Below are 17,115 nucleotides of genomic sequence, written 5' to 3'. Positions count from 1 at the left end.
TGCTATTTTCGCTTTTGGAATTTTACCTCACGAAAATGTAAAATCATTCCATAAATTTCCTAGAAGTTCAAGTCATAAAGGGCAATTAGATCACAAAGACAATTTTACGATACACATTTGACTAAAAGACGTCTTTGGATTTAAATCCTCCTTTAAAACAATCACAATAATTATCATTATTGTGTATAAAGTTAAAAATCATAAACAAATTACAAATACTTTGGTTCCCAGCTCCAATCATAAATACAGCTCACAGCAACTGTGAAAAGACGGTGTCGATTTCTCTTATAATCAAAAGGAAAATAAGTTAATTTTAAATATTTTTTGTAAGTCATTTTGTCTTCATTCTGTAGTTGCAATCACAATTCATAAACTAAAGTCTTTCATCACAAATATTGAAAACCAAGCGTTCGTCAACCTAGGCAATTTCGATTGGTAGGATTTCAAAACATGAGGCAATGATTTGCCCAAGCAACGGAAAGCAAAAGCCACACGAGTAAAACGAGGTCGAACTTAAATATAATAAATGGCGCACGTTGGACTAGGTAGTTTCTGTCGGTATATAGAGATACTCACTAATAAGCAGGAACTCCCCAGCTTCTGTAATTAATTTCAGCCCATCATTACAGCTGAAATGTCTTCACTACGACTTGAAAAATGGCCAAGAGGTAAATACAGCCGACCCACTATTCATAATTCCAGGCAAGGCTTTCCTTATCGCCCAAGAGCACGATTAGCCCTGCGCTGTATCATCGGAGCTTAAAAGAATTACACTAGGATACTGAGCACACAATAATATATCGATATATCACGGAAAACACCACAAAACGTTCTTTCGACTTTATCCCTGCAATAAAATACACCTCAATTCAAATCACTATACTTGTATCATATTCAGTGCATATCATTCAAATCAATACTGCAAGTTTCTGAAAAAAAAAATAACGAACGTGTCCAAACATTAAGTAAACAACATCTCATCTTCGGCAACGAATCCTTGTAAAATCTCAGTAAAAAAATCACATCTCTCAAATAATGCATGACACACCTTAGTCTTAAGGTCACTTCATCATCATCCAATTCTTGAATGATTTTTACCCAATATTAAAATGACAAACATCATATCAATGCATTCTATACTTTCACGCCTAAACGTATAGCGACGCCCTTTACCTACCGCAAGCCATGTTACATTTGAAGTGATCCTACCACGTCCTACACATAACAGAAGTCAAGAGCACTAAGATACACTTTCAAATAACCACGCGTATGGATTATTGGTAATGAGTGAACAGAGTTACATTTCTTTTTCACTCCACACCACTTCTTTTCACTTTTTTTCTCTCCTCAAAAAATACATATGACATTACAAGAAATGATGATCATGATATATCTTACCATGCCGTGATGAAACTGTTTCGGAATATCTGAAACTACTATATCAAGAACACAAGTCCGAGGTGCGGAAAAGTACCAATCATATGCTAAAAAGTTTGTTGCTGCTGTTGCCTAATTACAGCAATCGCAGGTGACATGCCTGAAGTGGTATTTGTCGTACAGTACCCTCTGAAAAGAAGCCCTAAAGGCTGATATGGACCGCATCGCATTATGCCTTAGACATAAAGAGTTCAGTTTTGAAACAGTCTATTAAAATTCCTTGATTTTAAATACACAAGACAGTCTTATTCGAAATTTTGTGTCTCTTTCACATAGGACAATGAGAATCATTCTGCTATGAACTTATGCAAGGTCAATTCGAAATCAATTCTAACAATACAAGTCTCGAGGAAACTGAACTACCTACACCAAAGAGAACCTGCCTACATAGCGACATAAATGCATTTCTCCATTACACCAAAAACTACCATAACTTGATAACAAGTCTAGCCTACCGTTTCAGAAGGAAAACATTCGAATGACCACTTGTAAATACCCGTTTTGTCTGCAAACACACTTAAAGAATCTTTTCAATGTCTCTTAAAAACTAAACATGAATAATCATCTTACGTTTCGTTCTTTTACGTTTGGCAATATCTGTACATCTTCACGCACTTTGAAGTCAATAAACGTCGTACACCGCCTTATTCCCATGCAATTATGACGGGAATCAGTGGTTGAGATAGATAACAAATTTCAGCACTTTTTTTGAAAAACTACAGAAATACGACAAAATGCAATTCTTCCGAGCTTTGATAAAAATAAAGCTTGAATCTGACTGGCATTTGAAAATCAACAGCCACATACAACTAATGAACAAATTACAACCAAACCCAAACAAACAAGACAAATTTCTTGTAAAACAACATGAGAAAAAAAAAAAAAACTCAACCGAAGTCGGTAAAGACTTTTTCAAAATTATCACCTGCATTATCAGGTCCGTTTCTTACCAACTGTAGTACATAAATATATGATTTTTTTTTCAAAATATTGCTAATACAGCATACCTCAGTGAACATCGTTCAATGTCACACAACACTCAAAAAATCTTCTGTGGGTTGTTGACAACGTCAAAACCTGCGGTTTGGATTTACGTAAAGAGGTGTCCATAGTGACTTATTCTGTCGACAAATCCGATTGGACCATTATGTAGCTGGATGGGCTTTCATTCTCTTGTGGCGATCCTAGGAGCAAATGAGGCTCGAGCAAGAACTCTTTGAAAATATGAATATGGGATCATAAAGAATAAGAGGAAGAACAGAAAATAACGAGCAAATAAAAACAAGAAAATTAATAAACAAATAGTTAGCTTCTCAAACACACGTTCCCTCTTGAAGAAAATTCACGATACGCAAACTAGAAAAGAATATTGCAAATGCATAAAGAGTCTCACTTCGAATTCTTCCCCCTTTCTGCTGAAAAGGGAGCCGACTCAAACGAGCCTGTTTCATTTATTCATGCTCCGCTTATGGGGGGAAGTTAGATATGCAAAACCACTCTCATCACAGACCTCAATTACACAAGACACACCACTATTCAGCCGTTATCCACAAGCAGAATCATTCAATAACCGTAACTGGAAAGACGTCGAAGATATGAATCTATGTACAGTGTCTACACATCAGTGACATCATTTAGTGAAATACGTTCATGTTTGAATGGTACATTTCTGAATTCACTTTCTGCAATGAATACACTGCTAACATTTAAGTATATCTTGCTCTTTTCGCATTTAATTCCTGTGAAACGAAACGGAAAGGTGACATATTGTTTATTTAAAAATCGCTAGCGCATCATTATCAGTTGTGTGTAGTACGGCTAGACTATCAATGATTAAGCAGAAAATTATAACCTACTGTCTTCAACAGGTACTAATGTGATATTGGAACAGATAACAGTGTACATTTCAATTATGTATAGTAAACAACAAAATGTAATGAATTTGTGCTATTCTTATTCCATCAGTACAGTATCTCATTAGACAAAGACAATACTTCATAATGTAGTATATTCTCATAAATTCACACTTCTCAGGCAATGCCGAAAGATGAATGTACAACAGGCAGTTTAACACACATCCATTACGATACGTATGCCTCTGTATGACGGCAACGAGATGTACATGTATGTTCTGCTCATTATAGTCCATGGTTTCTCGCTGTGAAAGCACACGTTCACGCCGCCTGACAAGTCAGACTTCTCTGCCCGACGCAGTCGGGCGACTGACAGTTCGCCGAACTGGATGCCGAGTCGGCTGTGCACTCGTTCTCGTTCTGGTCTACCAGTTTTAATCTCCTGAACCGCGTGGCCATACCGCACTTTGGCATCGGGGAGGGTATCCACGAGAATTTGATGTTTTCCAAGTCCAAAACTTTGAAGTCGCACATGCGCGCCAGCTCGATGAGGAGGATGCGCAACGTGAGCATAGCAAAGTTCTGACCGATGCAACTCCGTGGGCCCTGGCCGAACACGGGCATCGCGAAGCGACCGTTGATCTTGTCCTCCTGACGCTCCGGTGAGAATCGGTCGGGGTCGAATGTATGTGTGTCGGTAAAGGTGTCGGATAAGTGAATCGTTTCCCTCACACTCCAAAATATGGTCCAGCCCTTTGGAATTTGTTTACCCTATGGGAAAAAATGAAAGATGGCAAGTGTATACATGGTAAACCATGTTACTGCTTCAAACGTGTACGGCGTGCCTTCTTCATAATAGGGCCTGTAGAATTATTCAAGAGCAGCCAAAGCTCTGAATAAATGCTTGACTACACACTCCATGGGTTGGAATAATAATTAAGTCTGACAATGAACGAGATGGGATTTCATGGCTTTGTAAATTTATGGCCCTGAGGGCAGTTTATCTCTGTATACAGTGCACATCACGTTGATAAGGTGTACACGAAGAGCAACGAGAAATTTACAGCTGTATGTTTTAAGTAACTTGATAGAAATCTAAACAATGCTTACGATAACAATACTGTATGAAAGCTTTCTATGATTCCCACTGGGAATTCCAGCAAGAAACGCCACGAGATGCTACCTTAAATTGTAAGTTCGCTCTTTTTATGGACAGGCTGTAGGCCGGGAGAGAAACAAGAAGTCATATCATATGTTTCCATAGATACGCATTCTTCTCCTATATTAAAACATTTTAACGTCTTAATCTTCACTCCCATAATCCACCACTCTTGAGAAAAGTGAGCAAAACGTTAGGGAGGCCAAAAATGTGTAAAAAAGGGAAACAATCTGTGGCCATATACTGTACTTACGTCTAGTTCGAATGTCTTCAGAGCTGTCCTGAACGAGGCGCCCGTAGGAGGCACTATTCGGAGACTCTCTTTCACCACTTGCATCACGTAGCGACACTGGTTGATCTTCTGCAGGGTCAGAGGTGAATAGTCGGTCAACAACCCTTGCTCGTCCAGCTCCTCACGCACTTTCTGTAGGACGCGCGGATTCCGCGCGAGGTGGTAGAGCATGGTGTTTGCCGCCGAGCTCTGCGACGCCATGCCACTCAGGAGGAATTCAACCTGTGCACAAGGATACCGGGGTAAAACACAAGATGGCTTAAAATATTTTTCACACAAACGAAAAAAAGAAAATAGGACTCCCTGCAATTCCGCATCTATTTTATCACGAAGGTTAACGAAGGTTCATTTGGCTCAAAGCTGTTCTTTGGATGTCAACAGCCAACTGTTCCGTTCCGTGACAATGAGGCTTTATATTGAATTCCGTACGTTTGACTGATTTGACCGAACGGCTCACGCATGACCTTCCCCATGCACGTAAGACACGTATCGACACACGCACGTGATCTCACGAGGTACGGTATTTTCTTTTGACTCGATGATGAACGATTTTGCCGTTTCTCTATAGGGTCCTAACTAACAAACAATCACACCGTTTCAGGGTATTTTCTTTTGTTTTGTTGAATATGTGTGCAAATTCGAGGCTTACGTGCAAACTGTACATCATCAAGCACATTTCAGACATAATATTTTCGCTAGACGACACGCACCACTTGGTTTTTAATGGCCTTGTAGTACGTCTCCTTGTCGCATTGGTCGGCGAGGTTCATGAGGATTCGGACGGCATCTTGAGTGTCCTGGCTCGGGTCCAGGCTCGCCTTACGCATCACGTTTTCGTGCATCGTCTTCTTGATGTACTCACATGCTTTCAGCGCCTACATTACGTTGAAAAAAAAAGTACAGCAAAAAACAATAGTCAATCGTTAGAAGGGTAGCTGGATGACTAACATAAGATTCGATGTTTACAACATCGTATCCACAATCAGATTCCAAGTAGATCATTCAGTGGTATCCAAGATCCTGCACTAAATTTCAGAACACTTCACAAAGTTTCTTTTTAAATTAATCTTATATCTTTCCAGGAATTAAAGCAACAAGTATCACGCATAACGTTTGAAGGACAGTTGTCAAATGTGCTACATATCTGCATCCAGGAGAGGTTTATGATGCTATTTACAAACGCGAGAAATACGTATTTCACTCCTACGCTAATTGATGTGTCGGGGAGGGGGTAGGCCTCACTGACATTTGTCCATTCCTTCACCCCATGCTTGATTTTGCCTTTTTTTAATTCTCCCATTTGTGTAAACGCAATGTCATGTTTTAACATTAAACATTATTTTTCCCCTTTTAAATAAGCACTGAACTCAAAGTTGAAATAATGACACTGGCCGAACATTGACGAGAAAAGTGCCACCTCACTTAAGTGAATATCTGGTGCACATTGCATCTAAGCTTTCGTGTGCGTGTTGTTGTGCCAATGATATGCCAATGTGTTTCACACAGCTGTTTCTACGGTACGAATACGCAAGGCAAAGGAAGCCGCCAAGTTTGTCGTTTAATGTATACAAGGCGCATGAAGGATTGGTATAAATTGGTTTCAAGGAGGTACGTGTCTCGTTAAAACAGGCGGCGCCATGCGATCACTCGATTTGGAGTAGGCCTACATTGAGGAGAGGGGGAAAAGTGCGCACTCACTCTTCTGAAGGGCGTGAAGGGAAGGTCGAAGGGAATACTCATGAAGCCATTGAGGATGTCCTCGAACTTCTGACACAACGTGGTCACTTCCTCATCGGTGTAGTCGAACCCGCAGAGCACGTCAGAGGCAACGCGGAAAGACAGGTGGTGGAGGGCGGTCCCCGCCAAGACCTGGTCCCGCTGGCACCACTTCTCGATGGCCTGACGAACCGGTTTCTGCGGACGATGGTGGATGGAGAAAGAGAGGGAAACTAAATACATTTAAAAAACTTTTTCCCTATTTTAGTAACCATGGGCCACACAGTTAATACAAAAACATCTTTTTATTTATATTCCATCTTCTGAGCAGGATCTTTTCATTTCTTAGCTCTTCTTTTTGTTTATGTCTAGTTCGTTTCTTTGTATGCTACGAGCATGAAGTCAGCAAACACATTCCCTTATGCCGCTATTGTTTAGGGCCTACTGTAATCCTCTGACCACTCCACTTCAAAAGTCTCACTGAAATAATGAATCAATAATAGTTCAGCATTTCAACGAAATCCAAGGGATGAACGTTATATTTAAGTTACTTCAATTATTCTCAGACATATCAACAACTTTTTCTTGCTCGATAAATGCGTTGCAAAATGCCTTGATTTTTCGATGAAAGTATAGATCCTGACAACTATCAAATTCATCCAAAATTTGTAGTATAACTGAATTGATATAGATTCTGTAAGAATCCTTTGATGTGTGTTTGTTTTTTAAGGAGGAGGCCTACCTGTATCATGGACACGTAGCCGGCGAGGGCGGAGTGACAGAACGCTGAGAACACCCGTTTCCTCATGAAGGCGTGCTCCTCTCCTTGCGACATGGCCAGAGTGTACTGGCCAAGGACGAGACGCGTAGACGAGGGCCACTACAGGATGAAAGAGAGAGTGGACATTGCATTCGATTTATTCTGACGGATGCAGATTTCAGAAGCATTCATGTGTTGTTGGTTTGTTTTTTTTTTTGCCTCCCCTCACCATCCCCTTTCCTATTTCACATTGGCGTGTGAAACTAAAACTATGGAAAATCCTCTGAAATCTGTGCAACTCGCTTGATGTCCGTCCCTCCTACCCCGTCTTCTGTAGATTTTCATATTTTTGATAAAGTGGACCATTCTTCTTCTTCTGGTTTATTCATTCATATAGGTTAGTTCATGGACTGTTATTTGGCGTGAAATGTCCCTGAAATGGACACAAAGGTGCATATTTTGATTAGCCCCCTATGAATGGTCAGTATCAGCAACTTAAAGGTTATTGGAATGTGATCAGTAGCTGTACAAGACGAAATCATCAATAGCCTAAAAACATACTGCGAGAGAAAAGGATGAAAAGAGTTTATCGGTGGTTCTATACATCAATCTTGTGAATGCATATGTCTGTCATATTGAAGTATAGTGAATAGTACGTGAGAATCCACACGATTTCTCCTCCTTTTGATCGATGACTCTATACTATCAGTACCTGTCTGTTTCTAACCGTTACTTCTGAAAACAATCACACGAATGCCATATTGGGACAAAACAACGTTGCTACAACAATCTCCCCCAGTCCCCACGTCTCTTTCTTTACATTCATCTTGCATTGAAGCGTGTGATTAGAATCGAGAGAAAAGGCCAAATATTATACGTTGGCATGCCCATCCATGGCTCTTCAAAAGTGCAAGTTCAAGTAACTTATCACAATACCCTTTCGTTGCGTTCAACAGTCAAATATCATTTGTCATTGGTACCTGAAGTCGGATATACCTGTCAGGGCTTATTCGTGCCCTCAAAAAAATGTTTTGACACATTATTTCAAACAGATAGAGCAACGCAGACGCACTAATGAGGGAGGAAGGGCAAAAATAAGGACAATTAGTCGATAACAGTACAGACGATGCAACGAAAGACGAAGAAAATTGATGTGTACATTTAAGAGGGGCACGGGATAAAAAAGGGCTGATGAAAGTGTAGCATATATCGGGCGAAAAGTGAGGGCGACGGAAGAGCAATAAGGGCAACAAATTTTTAAACAGAGCGAGAGAAAATCAGGAAGTCTGGATGTTGGCAAACATTTTCTTTTTGGCTTAAGAGTGTGCCTGTTCCCGTTTTAAAAGGTCATTTGGGTTATTTTGACACATACTTCTGCCATTTTCCATTGTGTGCATGGAGCTCATGTGCGGCAAGGTGTATGGACGGTCCTCTAATAGAGCCTTTGAAGTTACCTTATGCCTTTGAGGCATTATTGCATTACGACAAATGAACTAAAATAATATTTATCTGTTCTTCACATCTATGCCAAAGTACATGTAATTGCAACCAACGCAGTGATTTATGCCTGATTTTATACTTTCGTTGAGAAAAACCCCGCATTAAAGGGATACTATAGTATTGGTGGAAGCGAATATTGGGCTTTTAACTTTTTGCGATATCAAGAAACCACTTCTAAGAGTAATTCCAAAAAAAAAAAGTACAAAAAAATGATCTTAATAAAAGGTGGGTCCCAACTTTTATTAGGATTGCTCTGTTTTGGATATCTCAGTCATTATAAAACCAACTTCATCAAATAAACGCTGAATCCCTTTTGGAAATACATGCTCTTTCATATTTCATGTTTCTCATTATCTCACCAATAATGTTAGAAACCTGGAGATAGGTCTCAACCAAAACTATACGATCTCTTCCATACCTTGACAAAGATTGCACGTACCATGCATACCAAATGTTAATTCGATTATCGCGTTCCGACAGGACGAGCATTGTGTAATTTATTCCCCGATATTTTCGTCATTACAGAAGCCAGACTCTGTTCGCAGTGATGGTGCTACAACTGTATCACACTTCTCTCAAGATCGGAGTACATTTAGATCTGCTGTAGGGCAGTGAAACTCGCCCACAGCCTTACCAGCGAACTCTGTCTATGAGTGATCTGGCGATGTTGAAGGCCCCAATGCTTTTGGAATGAATTGGAGCAAAACCGAATGTAGGCCCTAAGGACTTTTGGAGCATGCTAACGAAGAGATTCGATCTTAATTGGCCTGTTAAAGTCGAGCCAATATTTCCCGCCGATTTCTCTTGTTGGCAAGAGAAGGTCAAGGTCTTAAAAAGGGAACATCGTCATCACTTCGTCAGCTGCATTAAAATCGATAGCAACAGCATTGTAGGTGCTGTAAGTGGCGTTGATAGAAAATCATATATTTATAAGACATTTTCCTCTAAAATATTGAAATATCGTAAAGTTTATAAATGCAGAGCCTACAGCCATGTATTCTGAAGTTTTACACCTTTTTGGACACCATGCTTATCGGGGGATGAAATCTAAACTGTTGGGTTACCGCCTATCACCTAATTGTGAATGTGCCATTGTACAACACGCATAATCTCTTATGTTCTTATCACACAAGCAGCGTATCATTTTAGTAGGTCCTATTTTGTTTTTGGGACGAGCAGAAGGACTATTTCGCGCGAGGAATGAGTGTACTACTTGCGCGGAGAGCACAAATATTCTAAAACTTTCGAAAAGGAGGCCCAAAGTGGAATAGAGTACCTAAATCCCTACATTAGATGTCTCACAAACTTTGTTCCTCTTGAAACAAGAGTATAGATAAAGGGGTGGGGGGGGGGGTGGGGCTGATAATGCTGAACTATAGTAATAACTGCAAGGCCCTTTGGAAGGACATTTCTAAGACTGTGTGAGGCTATACTATGGGCGAATGTAGGACATAATTAAAGGTAGTATACTCTCTTCCTTTTCATCATGTCTTTATTTTCTACTCACCAAGGCCATGCATGAAAGACTTAATTTGATTTGTCAATGTTGCATGACTCATCCAGTGGAAGTGTTTGAAAGGTGTCCGTCGAAGACATCCCCGCATCGTATAGAACAAAAGTTAACAAACTATCGATCGGTTTAAAAATCAATCCGAGTGTTGTCACAAGGTTCACTTTGTCGTGATGAAAAAAACAACAACACGGGAAACGTAGCATACGCGATGTGCCATGAGTGTGGCGATCACATATGTTATGTGTGTTATTGTATGGTGATGTGCTCGCGTCTGTATTACGTGTAACGCCTTAATTGTACTGAATGCATGATTTCTTAAAGGACAAGTTCACCTTCATAAACATAAGGATTGAGAGAATGCAGCAATATTAGTAGAACACATCAGTGAAAGTTTGAGGAAAATTGGACAATCGATGCAAAAGTTACGAATTTTTTAAATTTTTGTGTTGGAACCGCTGGATGAGGAGACTACTAAGGCTCGTGATGTCATATGAGTACAACAGTATAAAGAAAATATAAAGAAAATTCAACATATTTTCACTTTTTTTCGCATAATAAAAGAGCACTTGACTTGCCTCTTTCTAAAGGCAATGGGAATAATATTACCCATAACATATGTCAGTAACGAGTCAAGGGAATGTGTACTTTTTTCAAAAGATGAAATTTTGTGAAATTCTCTTTATATTTTCCTTATATTGTTGTACGCATGTGACATCGTACACTGCAGTAGTCTTCTCATCCAGCGGTTACTGCACAAAAACTTCAAAAATTCATAACTTTTGAACGGATTGTCCGATTTTCCTCAAACTGTCAATGATGTGTTCTACTAATATTGCTACATTCTCTCAATCCTTATGTTAATGAAGGTGAAGCAATTAAGTTGATAATAATACATTTTGTGATGTGTAAACTGACATGGTTTTAACGTGTTTTCATTAAGCTCGTATGGTAAATACCTACAACACTGCCAATGAACAAGATGAAGATGCGAAAATACACCTGTTGCTGATAATGTCACTCTCGTATGTAAGTCTCAAAATAAATTGAAAAATACTTACTCTTGACGTCACAATGTCGTTTTCTCCCTGTAGTATTTTGGCGATGTTTTCTGGTCCGTACACTCGCACCGTGGGGTTCGTAAACAGGTGCGTCTTGAAAACTCGACCGAACTTTGCAAACTTTTTCTCGTAGAACGCGGGTCCCTGCAATAGCGGAAGAAAAGTGACGAACAAAATAGGAGATGATGAGTGATAAGATTAGTTTACATATTTGTGGTTTGGAATCGCTGCCGTACCTTGCCAAGAAAACACGGGGAACAGGAAAACACTCAAAAATTTTGATTGCCACCTTCTGAAGGTACAAACAGGGGGAGTAAGTGTGTGCAGAAAAAAATGACAAACGCATGAAGCAACGGTGTGCATCTGGCTGAGAATTTGGTGCAATTCTTCCATAAAATCGGTTCTAATTTTATCGACATACTTTTAGAGCAAATGGGTGAAGATAATAAATAATATGTTTGTGAAATGAAATTCCGTTCTGGCACGTTGGCGCTCAAAGGATATCGGGTGCTGAGCCGACGCGACCTTCACCCCGCCGACGTCGCCCGGCTCATGTCGCAAAAATGACCCAAACTTCACCTCGTTTACAAACAAACACACCGAAAATAAGAAAAATAAACCGACCAAAAGTGGACTTAATGTACACTATAAAAAGTGCAATATCTTCCTTGTCAGAGCTTGTGGTGTCGTGAGCGTAGAGGTTACCACTTTATAGCGCGGGAACATGTTGCGCTATGTATACAAATGGGATTAAGGTATATCACGCATTTTTGTTCGATGCAAGCCGTTTCTGTTTGTGTGTGTTGCGTGTGACTGTGTGTATCCTGCTCATTTTAATAGCGCTACGTTGTACATGATTGTGTATCTATGACCGATTATTACTCGCCTGTTGTGTTGACCAATACAAGAGTGAAACACTCTGACCCTGTGCAATGAATACTGAATTTCTTCACACAAGAAAAAAAAAATGAATACCCACTCATTCTGTGTTAGTAATTCATGAATTATTCTTCTCCCACAACTGATATTCCCACTTCTCCACTATTCATTGCAAAAATGACACCGCTGTAAAGAGGCGAATACTGGCTCTCTCTCCATCTGGCCTGCCTCCCGCGCCGTATAGAGTGGAAATGACATCTGTACGTGACAGAATGACGCTTTCCATCAATCAAATTTCTGCTGGACAAAAATAGCGCCGGAATTAGATACGCACCGAGACTAATCGAACCAGTGGTGATTTCGCGGACGCTCTTTTGCGCATAAAGATATTTCTACAAAATATAATTTCAAATGAAAAGTACACATTCCCAGGCCTTGTTACTGACATATGTCAAGGGTCATATTATTGGCTTTGCTTTCTGAAAGAGGGTAGTCTAGCGCTCTTTCATCATGCTAGAAAAGTGAAAATAAGTTGAATTTCCTTTATACGTGTATTTTCTTCATACATGGTGCGTATGTGATGTCATTATCTGTAATAGTGTTCTGATCCACCGGTCTCGTCACCAAAACTTAAAAAAATCATAACTTTTGAACGGATTGTCCGATTTCTTTGAATTTTCCCTGATGTATTTTATCAATATTGCTGCATTTACTCAATCGACTAGCATTTTGGGGTTTCATTCCAATTTTTAACTTAACCTGTCGTTTTCCTAAATTTCAAAATTCCTACTACATGTTACAGATTTATTCGAACAAACGCGCAATGTAAAGCAACTGCGACGTATTATAGTGGTCGTAAAGCAGGTCGGGTTCAACCCGTCAGAATTAATCGATGCCTCCGGATGAGAACGTCCCTGTATTGCGTCCATAATACTCACTTGACGCTCGCCACAGGTAAATAGCTAGGAGGTAACGCTAGGAGTGTGCGGGGGTAGGGGGTATAGAGACGCTCGCAAAGGCAGCAGTTAACCGCGTGGAGCGTGCAAAAGGGGAGAATTTTGCCCGAGTTTCATTGGTGTGCTGCCGGGGGAAAGCGATAAGGAGTGGAAGTGCGTGAGGGAGGGGGGGGGGGGGGGGAGGAGGGAGAGTGAAACAGGACGTGCCATAGTTTATTACACCCAGCGTGCACTCCGGGATGACGGATTTGACAGGGTTGTAAAGTACACGACAAGACCTCATATCCCTGTTGAAGGAGAGGGTATAGTTTAGGGAAATAAAGGACGGGAGGGCGGGAGTGGACGGCAGATAGCGCGTATGTGCCGTGCACCGGCGCGTCCCCTTCGCTATCAAACGACGGTGTCCGCCACAGCTACTTTCTCCCTTAGATGTGAAATCAGACCTTCTCTAATGGAGTGGTGGTTCACGTTTCCTCACGTGTACACGTATGTCTTGGAGGGGATAGGAAGGAGAGTGAGGAATACCCCCCCCCCCCCCCCAATCAGCGACCTCCGTGCTGCTCCTAGAATTTTGCCTTGAAATTCCCAAGAAAATCGGAATGTATGGGCACGTGGCAGGCATTTGTTTTGAAATAGATTACCCTATGGACGGATTAAGTCGACAAAAGGGCTCTGATGCTCGCACTGAAGGGCTTAACGACTTTGAGCGACAGCTGGTGACAGGCATTGCTTCGAAGCCTAGTAGAGGGGTTGAACATTACTGATATACAATGCTGTATTAGTTTTAGCACTCTGGGTTTAACAAAATCCCTCCAGCGTATGCCAAATCAACAAAACACGAGGGTAACCTGTGACATCGATTACGGATCTGGCTAAAGTAGAAGAATGGATAGATGGAAATGAGTTGGACCCTCCAAGTTGCGTAAATGTTTCCACTCATTGCAACGTCTTGAGACAAGGCTACGGTTCGGAGCTTAGCCAATGTTTTGCAACCCCAGCGCCCCAGCCAGCAGGGCCTGGTAGGTAAACAGCCCTCTCTTCGGCTGAACCTCGGCCGAACGTGACGGCGTAGGCAGGTAATCTCGCACCCGCTGACGGACAAGAGCAAAACAAAGCGCACTGGAACATCATTTTGGAGATGCCAATTGAAGCGATTGATTGCCGTCGAACGCCGTGGAAATGGAGACTCGTGACGAAAAACAGGCAGGCAGGATTGCATCCAGGCACCGAGGGGTGATGGTGGGGGACGGGGAGGGGGTGGCAAATGATGGCCATTTTCTCTCTCGAAGTTTACTCAACGTATCCTCGCGACAAGTTTCCTTGTTCAAGCTCCTTTGAGGGATAGGGGGGGGGGGTAGGGAAGAGGGAGGGGTCAACCCTCTTTGTAAAGTGAGCTTGCACGGCGTTCGTAACAGAAGTGTCTGCAGGCCAAGGATATGCTCACTAACCTAAGCACAACATGCGCGATGTAATGCCTTCTGAAGCCCCCACTAGTCTTATAAAACCATCTTATCGGATGAATTTAATGTCAGCGAAAGTTTCTCCTTCGTCATTCCGCCTTACTGAACATGTTCGCCAAAACCCAGTAACTTCATCACGATTTACCACTTGGCTTGTGGTGGTTGTGAGCACTTTTATATGAGTTTCTAAAGCAACACAACCGCAACTTTAAATTGAATATTGCGGGTTGCGCTTTTTCCCCTCATCTGTTGCATAAGCATGAACATGCATTCTCGTCTCCGAGTTCACTGCCACATACCCGCGGAAATGACAGTCGTACTAAGCGAATGCGTCAGTCCTTGACGTATCAATTTAGAACTAGGCAGTAGGGTGTGTTTCTGCGGATTCTCAACCGCCCGTCCCGCTGCTCCGACCCCTCTACTCCACAGCGTGGTTCACAGCGACTTGGACGTCGGCCAGAGGGGACCCTGGAAAATGACAGGCGATGAGGCGTGGAGCACATATCATTGCTAGCACCCGTGGCAGTGCGTGTGTGTGTACACGTGTGTGTGTGTGTTTGTGTGTGTATTGGCAAGCAACAGAAACAGGGGACACACTCTGGGGTTATCTTACAACTGTATAGTACATTCGAAGTATGCGAAAGGTGTATACAAATTAATATGTGGTTCGCGTATTGCGTGTCATCTTTCACTGTCACACAATACTGCACTGTACAATATTGTGTTGTGTATATTAAACGTACTACAGATGCCACAGTATGTTCTTGTTTGTGTGCGATGCATGTCCGCAGCCTGCTTCGACTATTCGGGGATGAGAATCCTCTGATAAGAACCTTTTTAGTTGTTGAAAACGATGATTTCCAGGAAAATTTGGGCGTGTACAGGTAAACCGATGGCCAAAATGATTCTCGTCATAAATACTAGTTGACCCTACCTCCTTCACCTCCTCGTGAGCACATGACATAATATTTAAAACAATAAATATTACGTCATACATAACTATTGTCCTTTGTTGTAGATGTGGTCCTTATGCAATCGTAACGAGCGTGTCGAGACAGCGAAGGATGGATACACCAGGGAGATGAACGTCTTTCACCTCCCTGGATACACTGTACGAAACGTTGGTTTTGAATGACGGAAATAAGATTCAGACAATTTAATGCATTCAACGTCTTAGTTGAACTTTGTGCAGTTAAATTTCACTGTGCTTGAGCAGTGACTGTGTGTAGACGGTCAAGAAGCCGATGACATCACAAACACACGCACCTCTCCAGGCAATGACCTGATCACATATGGATCTATATCCCTTTCTGTATTCACTGTCCCATAGTCAAAACGCCCATTTGGCTGTGTCTTTGATACTGGCACTACTGTTAGGATTCAATTTTACGTACACCCACACACACACACACACACACAAACACACACATATGTTGTATATGTATACGTGTATGCTATATGTAGAATACCAAGATAATATATAAATGATACATATAATATATATATATATATATATATATTATACATATATATATATATTATACATACATATATATATAATCATGGGGGCTGCTTTATATCTTATATCGTCGCCTGCCGGGCAGAAGGGCCCTAGAAATCTTTAACAGAGCATGCAAGCCTTAGGGCCCAGTCATAGCAAGTTTTAGAGCATGCAAACCTTAGGGCCCTTCTGCTGGGCAGGCAACGATATGTTTGCCTATTTGTATCATAATTATTCAATTTCTCTTTCGATTTCAGCATGACAACATCGAAATAGACACGACAAATCTGTTTCAACGGGCCTGGGGAGGACAACTTTGCACGTAGCTATCTATATTCATGCTGTGAGTGTGAGAGCGAAAAGGATCCAGATGTGGGTTTTGAAGATTCGGTGATCGACGGAAGTCGAATGGAACAGGTGGATGTCGGAAGTGCATCTCAGCAGCACATGGTATGTTTCCCTCCCTGGGCAGCCCTGTCCCCTGCAATTTAGCGTGCATCATTGAGAGCTTATTCAGGACTAATCCTCGACCCAACTACAACTGGCCACTTGAATTAGCGGTAAACGCCACTGCAGCAGAGCCCCGCAAATTTCCGCTAAACCAAGTGTTCCGTCTTGTTTCCGCTGCAATCAATGAAACAATCCCCCAGCAAAGCAAACAGCTGGGGGCAGAAGGGGACCCTGGACTAGAGGGTCTGTGTCCTCTTTTCCAATACAAAATAAAATAAATGAATATAAATAGCCGTTGTTTCTCAGCTCGTAAAATAATTGCTAATAGGGAGAGAGAGAGGAAGACCTGGGGATGGCCGAATAAAGAGTACTAACACTAACTGTCCTTTTGATGTTTGCTGGGAGGATGCCAAATTGGCAGTGGTTTTCAGCCAGCATGTTGTGAATCATCCACCATGAAGTTCAGCCAGGGGTAGGAGATTGTGAAGGGATCAAGTTCATCGGAAAAAAGGGGGGCAGGCAAGCGTGCGAGTCACGTGTTCGATCTCGCTCGATTCCTCGTTCTGCCGACCATGGAGTAC

At 41.6% G+C, this 17,115-nt stretch overlaps 1 protein-coding gene across 2 annotated transcripts in view; it reads right to left on the bottom strand.

Annotated features, from left to right (window-relative positions):
• Positions 1–1,508: 1,508 nt before the first annotated feature.
• The window catches only part of LOC140241682 (cytochrome P450 26A1-like), a 28,095-nt gene continuing 12,488 nt past the window's right edge, over positions 1,509–17,115 (bottom strand). For both annotated transcript variants that reach the window (XM_072321424.1, XM_072321425.1), the window contains exons 3-8: positions 11,289–11,432; positions 7,200–7,337; positions 6,440–6,655; positions 5,452–5,616; positions 4,703–4,963; positions 1,509–4,061 (exon numbers count right to left, since the gene is read on the bottom strand). In XM_072321424.1, the coding sequence (XP_072177525.1) occupies positions 3,612–4,061; positions 4,703–4,963; positions 5,452–5,616; positions 6,440–6,655; positions 7,200–7,337; positions 11,289–11,432 (1,374 nt within the window). In that variant the 3' untranslated portion in view covers positions 1,509–3,611. The remainder of the gene's footprint in view (positions 4,062–4,702; positions 4,964–5,451; positions 5,617–6,439; positions 6,656–7,199; positions 7,338–11,288; positions 11,433–17,115) is intronic.

The sequence above is a fragment of the Diadema setosum genome, chromosome 18 (genome assembly GCF_964275005.1).
Source record: "Diadema setosum chromosome 18, eeDiaSeto1, whole genome shotgun sequence".
In the NCBI taxonomy this organism is placed as follows: domain Eukaryota; kingdom Metazoa; phylum Echinodermata; class Echinoidea; order Diadematoida; family Diadematidae; genus Diadema; species Diadema setosum.
The sequence above is the reverse complement of the archived record's forward strand: the minus strand, read 5'-3'. Positions and strand labels throughout refer to the sequence as shown.